The sequence below is a fragment of the Oncorhynchus gorbuscha genome, linkage group LG18 (genome assembly GCF_021184085.1).
Source record: "Oncorhynchus gorbuscha isolate QuinsamMale2020 ecotype Even-year linkage group LG18, OgorEven_v1.0, whole genome shotgun sequence".
Classification (NCBI taxonomy): domain Eukaryota; kingdom Metazoa; phylum Chordata; class Actinopteri; order Salmoniformes; family Salmonidae; genus Oncorhynchus; species Oncorhynchus gorbuscha.
This window is the reverse complement of record NC_060190.1, coordinates 49,053,641-49,066,905: the sequence shown is the minus strand read 5'-3', so window position 1 is coordinate 49,066,905 and position 13,265 is coordinate 49,053,641. Positions and strand designations below refer to the sequence as shown.

General features: G+C 43.7%; 1 protein-coding gene across 1 annotated transcript; it reads right to left on the bottom strand.

The window, feature by feature from the left end:
- Window positions 1-1,946: 1,946 nt before the first annotated feature.
- Window positions 1,947-12,986, bottom strand: nbl1 (NBL1, DAN family BMP antagonist). The gene is made up of 4 exons (XM_046311718.1): window positions 12,699-12,986; window positions 10,656-10,836; window positions 3,787-3,898; window positions 1,947-2,768 (listed from the first exon to the last, which is right to left on the bottom strand). The coding sequence occupies exons 2-4, from the start codon at window positions 10,826-10,828 to the stop codon at window positions 2,523-2,525; spliced, it is 531 nt and encodes a 176-aa protein (XP_046167674.1). The 5' UTR covers window positions 10,829-10,836; window positions 12,699-12,986; the 3' UTR covers window positions 1,947-2,522.
- Window positions 12,987-13,265: the final 279 nt, after the last annotated feature.

Below are 13,265 nucleotides of genomic sequence, written 5' to 3'. Positions count from 1 at the left end.
GCTTTTGGTGGCCGACTCAGGAGCGTGACACGCGCCGTTTCGTGGCTGCTTGTTCGGACTGCGCGCAGACTAAGTCGGGTAACTCTCCTCCTGCCGGTCGTCTCAGACCGCTCCCCATTCCTTCTCGACCATGGTCTCACATCGCCCTAGACTTCATTACCGGTCTGCCTTTGTCTGCGGGGAAGACTGTGATTCTTACGGTTGTCGATAGGTTCTCTAAGGCGGCACATTTCATTCCCCTCGCTAAACTTCCTTCCGCTAAGGAGACGGCACAAATCATTATCGAGAATGTATTCAGAATTCATGGCCTCCCGTTAGACGCCGTTTCAGACAGAGGCCCGCAATTCACGTCACAGTTTTGGAGGGAGTTCTGTCGTTTGATTGGTGCGTCCGTCAGTCTCTCTTCCGGGTTTCATCCCCAGTCTAACGGTCAAGCAGAGAGGGCCAATCAGACGATTGGTCGCATACTACGCAGCCTTTCGTTCAGAAACCCTGCGTCTTGGGCAGAACAGCTCCCCTGGGCAGAATACGCTCACAATTCGCTTCCTTCGTCTGCTACCGGGTTATCTCCGTTTCAGAGTAGTCTGGGTTACCAGCCTCCTCTGTTCTCATCCCAGCTTGCCGAGTCCAGCGTTCCCTCCGCTCAAGCGTTTGTCCAACGTTGTGAGCGCACCTGGAGGAGGGTGAGGTCTGCACTTTGCCGTTACAGGGCACAGACTGTGAGAGCCGCCAATAAACGCAGGATTAAGAGTCCAAGGTATTGTTGCGGCCAGAGAGTGTGGCTTTCCACTCGCAACCTTCCTCTTACGACAGCTTCTCGTAAGTTGACTCCGCGGTTCATTGGTCCGTTCCGTGTCTCCCAGGTCGTCAATCCTGTCGCTGTGCGACTGCTTCTTCCGCGACATCTTCGTCGCGTCCATCCTGTCTTCCATGTCTCCTGTGTTAAGCCCTTTCTTCGCACCCCCGTTCGTCTTCCCTCCCCCCCTCCCGTCCTTGTCGAGAGCGCACCTATTTACAAGGTACATAAGATCATGGACATGCGTTCTCGGGGACGGGGTCACCAATACTTAGTGGATTGGGAGGGTTACGGTCCTGAGGAGAGGAGTTGGGTTCCGTCTCGGGACGTGCTGGACCGTTCACTCATTGATGATTTCCTCCGTTGCCGCCAGGATTCCTCCTCGAGTGCGCCAGGAGGCGCTCGGTGAGTGGGGGTACTGTCATGTTTTGTCATTTATTATCTTGTCTTGTCCCTGTGCTTCCCATTCTATTCGTTTCCCTCTGCTGGTCTTATTAGGTTCTTTCCCTCTTTCTATCCCTCTCTCTCCCCCCCCCTCTCTCACTCTCTCGCTCTCTCTTCTCTCTATCGTTCCGTTCCTGCTCCCAGCTGTTCCTATTCCCCTAATCAATCATTTAGTCTTCCCACACCTGTTCCCGATCCTTTCCCCTGATTAGAGTCCCTATTTCTTCCTTTGTGTTCCGTTCCTGTCCTGTCGGTTCCTTGTCTAGAATTCACCGTGCTGTGTTTGTGTATCGCCCTGTCGTGTCGTGTTTTCCTCAGATGCTGCGTGGTGAGCAGGTGTCTGAGTCTGTCTGGTTCAAGTGCCTTCCCGAGGCAACCTGCTGTTCACCTGCTGTTCAAGATCGAGTCTCCAGTTTGTCCTCGTCATTTCGAGTGAAAGTTGTGTTTTTTGTTTGTATTTACTTTACTGGATTAAAGACTCTGTTTTCGCCAAGTCGCTTTTGGGTCCTCTTTCACCTGCATGACAATGATAAAAATTACAGGCCTCTCTCATCTTTTTAAGTGGGGGAACTTGCACAATTGGTGGCTGACTAAATACTTTTTTGCCCCACTGTAGCTGACTAGTCCAAGATCACATTCCCACCACATTATGACAATAATAGACAAAAATTCATTAAGTAAATCATAACAGATAGAACTGCATTGATAAGATTGAACAAAAATAGCTTTATTCTCATAGGAGAAGCAATCATTGGAACATATAGCATTAGGTCGGATACTAATGCAAATGGGTGATAAACAGAAATTAAGGCAAGAAACTTTGTAGCTCTATGCTTTTTTTAATACATGTTTTTCAAGACAGATTTACAGATATAAGACTACAGCTTCAAAAGTCTATAGCGTCAGAGTGCATGCCTGGGTGCATATGTGCATGTGTGTAGGATTGCTATATTTGTTGTCCTCCTAAGTGAGAAGTCAGATGACAAAAACAGTTTAGATAAGCTCGTGTCTTTGTATGTGTTCACTTACACTGCGGTTGTCTTGTGAAGAGTACAGCATAAGGGAGCTTGGTTGCATGTGCTTTTATAAGCAGTTATCATGTGAAGTGAAGTTTTACTTTCAAAGTGCTTTTAAGCTGTTGAATGTAGAAACAGAGGTTGGATGGAAGAGAAGGGAAATGCATCAAGTGCTGTAACTGTGTGTAGAAGAAACAACTTGTGGAGAGGTTTGGGAGAAGAATCAGGAATGGAGAGAGAGGAAGTGTCAGTGGTGATCGAGCGACCTACCCTCCATCAGATGTGTGTGTGTGTGGCTCTGTGTGTGTGTGAGCGTGCTGAGAGTGTGTGCCACTGTGGTGGCTCTCTGGTAGGATAGGGGGGTCTTGGGCACTCTCTGATGGGTATAGCTGCATCAGTGCCCCCTCCTGGGCTCCCTCCTTACTGCATGACTGGCAGCTGCAGTGGAGGATCCTCTCCACCAGTTTATCCACACGAGGAGCATCATCACTGCCCGGGCAGTCCAAAGTCACCTATTCACACAACGCACAATGCATTACACACATGCCACATGCACCCCTCGCCCCGCCCCCTCAGCACAAACACACGCACACATGCATACAAACACACAAAGACAAAGCACTGCCAGGACTATCTCCTAGAGTCTTCCACACATGTCAGTCTCTGGCAGAGAGATTTAAGACAAAGCCTCTGCATCCATCTTCAAACAATGTAGCCCGCTCTGAGTAATGTTGTGATTTCAGTCAATCAGTCAAGCTTGATACAGCTGCCAGATCAACAATAGGAGGTTGGATCTGAAATAATTTGACAATGCACCATCATGGTTGGAAACGGCAGAATATTCAATCTTGAGAAAACAATTAGCACACTTTTATGCTCAGAGAAATGTTTTTAGTCAAGCTATAAGAATCCACAAAAATGTTATCCAGCATCAAAGGCATGCCTTTGTGGATCCAAAATAGTCATAATCATAGTCATAAATAATGTATCAACAGCTGGACTGATAAGGCACACTTCCTTTTTCAATATTGTATACAGTACATCAATCAAGTTTTTTCTCGAGGCATGAAGTCACCTCACCTGTGTGGTCCCAGGCCCACTCCTATCCTACCTGTCTGGCTGCTCTTTAAACTACATACACCTCAACACAGGGCCTTTGTTGTTCCAGGACCTTGGAATCCCTGGCTACTAAACAGGCAGGCCCATTAAAGGACAAGAAAAACCTTGAATTAAATGCAGGACCAATAGTTGTGGTCGTGTGTTTCTGTAGGCTACTGGGGTTGTGTGGTTAGGTGTACTAGGGGTTTGTGGAAGTGTCTATATTCAAAGAGTAGTGTTACATTACCTGGTGTGTGTGTGTGTGTGTGTGTGTGTGTGTGTGTGTGTGTGTGTGTGTGTGTGTGTGTGTGTGTGTGTGTGTGTGTGTGTGTGTGTGTGTGTGTGTGTGTGTGTGTGTGTGTGTGTGTGTGTGTGTGTGTGTGTGTGTGTGTGTGTGTGTGTGTGTGTGTGTGTGTTTGCGTGTGTACTTACCACCTCCCACTGAGTCTGTGCAGGCATGCAGGAGTCACAGTGCACCAGGGACTCAGTGGACTGGGGGAAGGTGTTGGGGACGCTGTAGCTGAAGCACTGCCCCAGACATGCCCTGGAATGATAGGGGAGAGAGGGAGGAAAGAGAAAGAGTGAAGATGTCACCATTCAGCTTTGATATCTGTATATTTTATGGCTGATTTTATTCTGGAGGTGACCATTACACACGGGGCCAGATTATCGCAGGGGCTTGGGCCCAGGACCGTGGGGGGCCCAAGAGGCAGCAAAAAAAATAACATTATGTAAAAATAATAAAATAAAGGAAATATATACAGTATATATTATACAAGTCATCTCTCTATATATATTTTTTTACTGCAACCGCCAACCATAGGAGGATTCAGGAGCCCGCTTTCAATGAGTGTAGACAGCCTGCTGCTCTGCTAATCATTAGATTGGGGATGGGAGGCACACATGGGTAACTGGGGGGCTCTGCCTTGATTGGGTAACTGCATAGTAAATAAATGTGACTGGTCAATTGTGAGTCAGTGGCTTACACATAATTGTTTTTATAATATTTGCTTTATCCAACCACAGGAGCCCACTATGAATGTTCAAGAGAGAGCTTAATTTAGCCACAGAGGCTTAATAGTTTCTCAAAAATAACTGTGGATAACATTTTATCATAAGCGCATACAAGTAACTGCCAAAATAAAGGAAACACCAACACAACGGTGTTTGGCCACTACGAGTTGCCAGAACAGCTTCAATGCGCCTTGGCATATATTCTACAAGTGGACCTAAACCATGCCAGGAAAATGTACCCCACACCATGACCATATTATTTGTATCACTCATTTACTCAAGTGTTTCCTTTATTTTGGCAGGTAATAATAATAATATATGCCATTTAGCAGACGCTTTTATCCAAAGCGACTTACAGTCATGTGTGCATACATTCTACGTACCAGTTGACTACAGTCAGGAAGGCCACAATTTGGCCACCAAATATATAACTTGTTGCATTGTGGCCATAGACATATAATCCATAGAAGGGTTTTGGAACCTCTTACCCTTGCAATTTGACTATTAAACTTGTGTGTACACAGGCAATGGCAGCCAGTACTGACTTGAATGGGAAATGCCATCTATGGATTATATTTCTATGGTTGGTTGCCTATTGTACATTTCTAAATACAATCACGTGAAAAAACATAAAGTTTGGAAAGCAAAGGCCGACTGCTGAAAAATATCTGTAGAATCAATATAACTCAACAACTCCCAATTTTTAGGGAACAGCAGTAGGTCTACTGTTTTTCAAAGTAGCTCATCTTGAGATAGGCTATTGCCAAGATGAGCGTATCGGCCATCACCGTGAGTAGTAGTGTCACGTTCGTTATAATGAGTAGACCAAAGCGCAGCGTGCGTAGAGTTCCACATATTTATTGAGATGAAACTTCAAACAACAAATAAATAAATGAACGCGCAGTTCATCGCACACATAGCACTAAACACAAACAATATCCCACCACACAGGTGGGAAAAGGACCACACTAAGTATGATCCCCAATTAGAGGCAACGATCATCAGCTGTCTCCAATTGGGAACCATACTCACACCAACATAGAAATTAAAGACTAGAACACCCCCCTAGTCACGCCCTGACCTAAAACACCATAGAGAACCCCGAGGGCTCTCTATGGTCAGGGCGTGACAAGTAGCCTATGGCTTTATCTTCATCATTAGTGAGTCTGTGTGCCACAGGGAATTTTATTTAGTAGTCTATAGCCTGTGATAAATATATATATACAGTACCAGTCAAAAGTTACTCACTCAAGGGTTTGTCTTTCTTTGTAGTATTTTCTACATTGTAGAATAATAGTGAAGACATCAAAACTATGAAATAACACGTGGAATCATGTAGTAATCAAAAAAGTGTTAAACAAATCAAAAATATATTCTTCAAATTAACCACCCTTTGCCTTGATGACAGCTTTGCACACTCTTGGCATTCTCTCAACCAGCTTCACCTGGAATGTTTTCCAACAATCTTGAAGGAGTTCCAACATATGCTGATCCCTTTTTGGCTGCTTTTCCTTCACTCTGCAGTCCAACTCATCCCAAACCATCTCAATTGGGTTGAGGTCGGGTGGTTGTGGAGACCAGGTCATCTGATGCTCCATTCCATCACTCTCCTTCTTGGTCAAATAGCCCTTACACAGCCTGGAGGTGTGTTGGGTCATTGTCCTGTTGAAAAACAAATGATAGTGTAGCCATGCTGGTTAAGTGTGCCTTGAATTCTAAATAAATCACTGACAGTGTCACCAGCAAAACACCCCCACACCATCACACCTCCTACTCCATGTTTCATGGTGGGAACCATTCACCTACTCTACGGTGGGAAACGTTCACCTACTCTACATCTCACAAAAATATGGCGGTTAGAACCAAAAATCTCAAATTTGGACTCATCATTGCTCATGTTTCTTGGCCCAAGCAAGTCTCTTCTTATTAATGATGTCCTTTAGTAGTGGTGTCTTTGCAGCAATTCAACCATGAAGGACTGATTCACGCATTCTCCTCTGAACAGTTCATGTGGAAATGTGTCTGTTACTTGAACTCTATAAAGCATTTATTTGGGCTGCAATCTGAGGTGTAGTTAATTGCCAATTTCTGACTCTGGTAACTCTCGTGATCTTATCCTCTTGCACCACTGGTAACTCTGTGCCTTCCTTTCCTGTGGCGGTCCTCATGAGAGACAGTTTCATCATAGCACTTGATGTTTTTGCGACTGCACTTTAAGAAACTTTCAAAGTTCTTGAAATGTTCCATATTGACTGATCTTCATCTTTTAAAGTAATAATGGACTGTGGTTTCGCTTTGCTTATTTGAGCTGTTCTTACCATAATATGGACTTGGTCTTTTAACAAATAGGGCTGTCTTCTGTGTACTACCCCTACCTAGTCACAACACAACTGATTGGCTCAAACACATTAAGAAGGAAAGAAATTCCACAAATTAACTTTTAACAAGGCACACCTGTTAACTGAAATGCATTCCAGGTGACTACCTCATGACGCTGATTGAGAGAATGCAAAGAGTGTGCAAGATGATGTGCTGTCATCAAGGCAAAGGGTGGCTAATTTGAAGAATCTCAAATATAAAATATATTTTGATTTGTTTAACACTTCAAGACTGTTGGAAAAGCATTCCAGGGTAAGCTGGTTGAGAGAATGCATGAGTGTGCAAAGCTGTCATCAAGGCAAAGGGTGGCTAATTTGAAGAATCTCAAATATAAAATATATTTTGATTTGTTTAACACTTCAAGACTGTTGGAAAAGCATTCCAGGGTAAGCTGGTTGAGAGAATGCATGAGTGTGCAAAGCTGTCATCAAGGCAAAGGGTGGCTACTTTGAAGAATCTCAAATATAAAATATATTTTGATTTGTTTAATACTTTTTTGGTTACTACATGATTCTATATGTGTTTTGATGTCTTCACTATTATTATACAATGTAGAAAATACTAAAAATAAAGAAAAACCTTGGAATGAGTAGGTGTATCCAAATGTTGAACTGGTACTGTATATACAAAAGTATATGGATGCCCCTTCAAACTACTGGATTCGGCTATTTCAGCAACTCCTGTTGCTGACAGGGGTATAAAATCGAGCACACAGTCATGCAATCTCCACAGACAAACATTGGCAGTAGAATGGCCTTACTGAAGAGCTCAGTGACTTTCAATGTGGTACCGTCATAAGATGCCAGCTTTCCAACAAGTCAGTTCGTCCAATTTCTGCCCTGCTAGAGCTGCTCCGGGCAACGTTAAAGGCTGTATTGTCAAGTGGAAATGTCTAACAGCGGCTCAGCCACAAAGTGTTTGGCCACACAAGCTCACAGAATGGGACCGCCGAGTGTTGAAGCGTGTACGCATCGTTTGTCCTTTGTTGCAACACGCACTACATCAGCACAATAACTGTTCGTCAGGAGCTTCATGAAATGGGTTTCCATGGCCAAGCAGCCGCACCCAAGCATAAGATCACCATGCACAATGCCAAGCATCAGCCGGAGTGGACTCTGGAGCAGTGGAAATGGATTCTCTGGAGTGATGAATCACGCTTCACCATCTGGCAGTCCGATGGTAGAATCTGGGTTCGGTAGCTGCTACAGCATACAATGACATTCTCGACAATTCTGTGCTTCCAACTTTAGTGGCAACAGTTTGGGGAAGACCCTTTGCTGTTTCAGTATGACAATAGCCCGATGCACAAAGCAAGGTCTATACAGAAATTATTTGTCGAGATAGGTGTGGAAGAACTTGACTGGTCTGCACAGAGCCCTGACCTCAACCACATCGAACACCTTTGGGATAAATTGGAATGCCGACTAAGAGCCAGGCCTAATCGGCCAACACCAGTGCCTGACCTTACTAATGCTCTTGTGGCTGAATGAAAGCAAGTCCCCACAGCAATGTTGTAACATCTAGAGGAAAGCCTTCCCAAAAGAGCGGAGGCTGTTATAGCAGCAAAGTGTGGCGACCAACTCCATATTAATGCCCATGATTTTGGAATGAGATGTTCAATGAGCAGGTGTCCACATACTTTTGGTCACTGTAGTACAGTGCATTCAGAAAGTATTCAGACCCCTTGACATTTTCCACATTTTGTTACGTTACAGCCTTACTCTAAAATGTTGTTTTTTCATGTTTAAACATTTACTAAAAATGTAAAACAGAAATACCTTATTTACATAAATATTCAGACCCTTCACTATGAGACAAAAAATTGAGCTCAGGTGCATCCTGTTTCCATTGATCATCATTGAAATGTTTCTACAACTTAATTGGAGTCCACCTGTTGTAAATTCAATTGATTGGACATGATTTGGAAAGGCACACACCTGTCTACATGAGGTCTCACAGTTGACAGTGTGCATGTCAGAGATAAAACCAAGCCGTGAGGTCGAAGGAATTGTCCGTAGAGGTCTGAGACAGGATTGTGTCGAGGTACAGATCTGGGGAAGTACTAAAAACATTCTGCAGCATTGAAGGTCCCTAAGAACATAATGGCCTCTATCGTTCTTAAATGGAAGAAGTTAGGAATCATTAAGACTCATCCTAGAGCTGGCCGCCCGGCAAAACTGAGAATTTGGGGAGAAGGGCCTTGGTCAGGGAGGTGAGCAAGAACCCGATGGTCACTCAGGCAGAGCTCTAGAGTTTCTTTGTGGAAATGGGAGAAATGGGGGAAATGGCAGAACCTTCCAGAAGGACAACCATCTCTGCAGCAAAGGCATCTAAAGACTCTCATGAGAAACAAAAATCTCTGTTCTGTTGAAACCAAGATTGAACTCTTTGGCCTGAATGCCAAGCATCACATCTGGAGGAAACCTGGCACCATCCCTACGGTGAAGCATGGTGGTGGCAACATCATGCTGTGGGGATGTTTTTCAGCAGCAGGGACTGGGAGACTAGTCAGGATCGAGGGAAAGATGAACGGAGTAAAGTATAGAGAGATCCCTGATAAAAACCCATAAAACCCTGATAAAAGCTTGAGAGATCTGCAGAAAATAATGGGAAAAACTCCCCAAATACAGGTGTGCCATGCTTGTAGCATCATACCCAAGAAGACCCTATGCTGTAATCGCTGCCAAAAGTACTGAGTAAAGGGTCTGAACACTTATGTAAATGTGATATTTCAGTTCATTTTTATTTTTATAAATTAGCAAAAATGTCTAAAACCTGTTTTTGCTTTGTCATTATGGGGTATTGTGTGTAGATTGATGAGGAAAATAAACAATGTAATAAATTTTAGAAGAAAGCTGTAACGTAATAAAATGTGAAAAGAGTAAAGGGGACTGAATACTTTCCAAAGGCACTGTATATATTGTAATGACCTGACTAGATCATAAAGGAACAATTGTCCAGACAGAGGATTGAGTTTACGAATTGCCGGTTTATTAAACCAACTTTCCACAGGCTACTGTTTGGCCGTAGCCCACGCCAAATAAATGAAAGGTAACCCACAGGCCAATCATGACCTTCTCTTGTGAAGCCCAGACGTAAGAGAGAGAACAAAGGCTAAACCTGGTCTTAACTTCCAATGCTCCATCCCCCCTCCACGCCACTCCGCCAACCGCCAGGATGCCCGGCATCAGAACATTCCAGGCATTCCCGTGATTGGTAGATAGCAGGTTGATTGGCATGTTGGACCCCGCGAACACTGGGTACTGGTAAGTACAACACAACCACCTACTAGCCTAACACATAACACACAGCTGTCTGTGCGGGTCGCTACAATATCTTGCCTCCTCATACTGTACAATATGGTACGCTTCATTGGCCTGGGCTATTGTTTGCTGGAATTAAAGACCAGATTGATCTCAGTTTGTGAGAGTAGCCATTGATTTCGGTAATTTGTGTGGTATTACAAAAGATTCAGCTCATGCCTTCTGTCATGTAAATTATGTAGAATAGCATGAAATTATTTTTTAAAAGGCCAAAAAAACGGGCCATGGTAACAAATGTTCCCCATGTGTGGAAATCCTAAAACAGTTATGATGCCCTGGGTGCACATTCAAATTAGGTGATATTGGGGTAATTTGGCCATTCAAAGTCATTCCTGCTTTCAGTTATTAAGAGGAGTCATTCACCCTCTTGAAAACAAATGCCTGTGCGTATGTGCTGTGTTGTATGGACTTGAGTTTGTGGTGTGTGTGTGTGTGTGTGTGTGTGTGTGTGTGTGTGTGTGTGTGTGTGTGTGTGTGTGTGTGTGTGTGTGTGTGTGTGTGTGTGTGTGTGTGTGTGTGTGTGTGTGTGTGTGTGTGTGTGTGTGTGTGTGTGTGTGTGTGTGTGTGTGTGTGCGCCACACTGACCTGTTTTGGATAGAGCGAGGCTGGCAGCCGGTGTGCCCGACTATCTGTGTGATGTTCTTGGCCTCGCACCAAGCGCTCTTGTCAGGGAACAGCGCCAGACGGTTGATGTGAGCGGGCGGTGCTGCTGAACAGAGCGCAAGCAGCGCGCAGCAAATCACAATTCTTTTCCACATGACTGCACCTTAAGGAGGATTAAAAAATATAAATTTAAAAAATAAATAATAATAATACGTATATATGTATATGTATACATATACATATATATATTGTTATAATAGGTCTAGCCTACTTTACCTGTTGTTAAGTATTTAATGTATATTGTTTTACATAGCAGACTGTTTTGCACAAGAAACCAAATTGTAAAATGTGTGCCATTATATGCTGGATTACATAGCTTTAATATAGCCAGTTGCTGGTTTGCAGCATTCTGGATCCTCTTCTTCAGTAATCCATTTAAACACGGTAATGACCTGCACTGAGCTGTGCTCACATGGCCGAATTGGCTCTGGCTTTTGCAAATGAAGAAAAACAATTTGCTTGGTTCAAAGTAGCCCAGCAGACAGAAAGGGAGAAAGGAAGAGACAAAGGGGGAGAGAGGGGAGATGTCTGCTTGATACACACTAAGAACATAGTTTCATTCCAGTTTTTCTAATTTGTTGTGTAATGCCATGACATGTTAAATATGACAATGGCCAGTGACAGTGCCTTGTGAAAGACTAACATGTGGCCTTGTGTCAACTGTTGTCTAGCTCAGTGGTTCTCAAACCTCTCCTCGGGAACCCCCAGCCGTTCCAGAGCTAGCACACCTGATTCAAATAGACAATTAACACAATAAAAAAACCTATGCCATTTTGACCATATAACATGGCTAAATACAAAAAAAGAATAGTTATTTCTAGCACATTTCGAAATAGAGAAAGGTGGGTTCTATACAGCACCAAACGGGGATTTAACAAGGGTTGTAACGATAGTGAAACTTTTTTTGTGCTATATAGAACCTAAGGAACGGGTTCTTTAAAGCACAATAAAGGTTCAATTTAGAACCATATGAGCATGGTTCTTTAAATAACCTCCAAAAAGGGTTCTAGTATAGCACCCAAAAGGGATCCGCTATCGTTACGAGTCAAATAACCCTTATTTGGCACTATATAGAACCATTTGTTTTTAGTGTGTACCACCTGACTCTAATAAACTATCAACCTCCACAAAATATTTTCTCTGGTTTCTTTTAAAGCTGCGTAGGTCGGTTTCGTCATTTACAAACGTCTACAAAAAAACTCTCTTGTTTCTTATAAAGTTAATAGGTCACGTAATTTCGGCTACAAACCTTTCTACAAATACAGTTTTACTTCCATGGACTTTTTAGTATTGAAGACGCTTTGCTGTGCCTTCGGGCAAATAACATTCCTAAAGAATTCAATATCCCTGTGCAACGACCAACTGCCCTGCGGCTGTAAAATTGAGAGCGTGAGAGGCGATTGGTGAGGGAAGGCATTTACAAGAAGAAGCGCACAAGAAACTGTGGAAAATTAAAATACGTGCTAATTCTACAGATGGGCTGCTTCGTGCATTCTGGCGCTTTTTTTGCACTAACATAATTATACACATTTAGCCTTTATAAGTCTAATTACTTGAATGAGTAAACCTTTTGACTCTATGGGCCTAGTTTATAATCAGGTCATAAGATATGTATAATGCTGAACCACTATTCTAAGAACAAGGCTACAGTCTATAGCAAAATAACTGACAAACATGGAATTAAATAGGTTAAAGCTAAAATATTTAATGATCATGTAGGACTATATGTTCAGCAAATAATCATGAGACAGCTCCACAGAATAGAACCCCAGGAAACAATTACGACGCGCTTCTCAAAAGGGAAAGGTCAGTTTTCCGGACAAATTACAGCTCTCAATAAACACTGTATCGAAGTTTGCAACGTGACATTTGGTGTTGTAAGTCTTTGGCATCTCTCCGAGACAGAGAAAGGGATCAAAACTTTGCGTCTGGACAGGCTGTTAGTTTAAAAAAGCGTTCACTTACCGTTGGGAATCACCGAAATGCAGCAATATCCCGCTGAGACCCCTCACTAGATCTTCAACGCCCGTCTCTCCCAACCCTCCCTCGCCACCCGTCCCGCAGGAGACAGGAGAGATGCGTGGAGTCTATGCGCTGTAGTTGCTACTTGGAAATGGAAAATATAACTGCTTTCAGAAAGGCAAGGTTCATAGAAAACAATTACATCATCCGCCAGAGAGGGACGGTCATATGGAGAGGGGTGAGGAGATAGTTTCTAATGCACACTATCTGTCTCCCAGTCCATCAGCGCACTGGGTCCCTCCCCTCCCGCCCGTGCTCTATCCCTCCCGTCCGGAGTCCGTTTCCACCTCTTCTCCCCAAAAACGTTTCACCGGTAGGCTGTCATTTCGGTGAAGCTGTAAACTACTCCGTTCTCTCAAACTTTATCTCGCCTTTGCTTTGGTCGCTGGATTTGGGTATAGGCGCGGCTGCGTCTCCAGAAAGGAGTCCCGCGGTGTCTTTGGGCTAGCGGGAACGCGAGGGGGAAAATGAGGTTGGCAGGTCTGAATTTTAACCGTTTTACAGCGAAGG

Bases quoted from the DNA above. Each gene is read 5' to 3' on its own strand.
- nbl1 (XM_046311718.1), bottom strand. From the start codon at position 10,828: ATGTGGAAAAGAATTGTGATTTGCTGCGCGCTGCTTGCGCTCTGTTCA. The intron at 3,899-10,655 runs GTCAGTGTGGCG...CTATCATTCCAG, and splicing joins CCTCGCTCTATCCAAAACAG to GGCATGTCTGGGGCAGTGCT. The intron at 2,769-3,786 runs GTAAGTACACAC...TTGTGTGAATAG, and splicing joins CACAGACTCAGTGGGAGGTG to GTGACTTTGGACTGCCCGGG.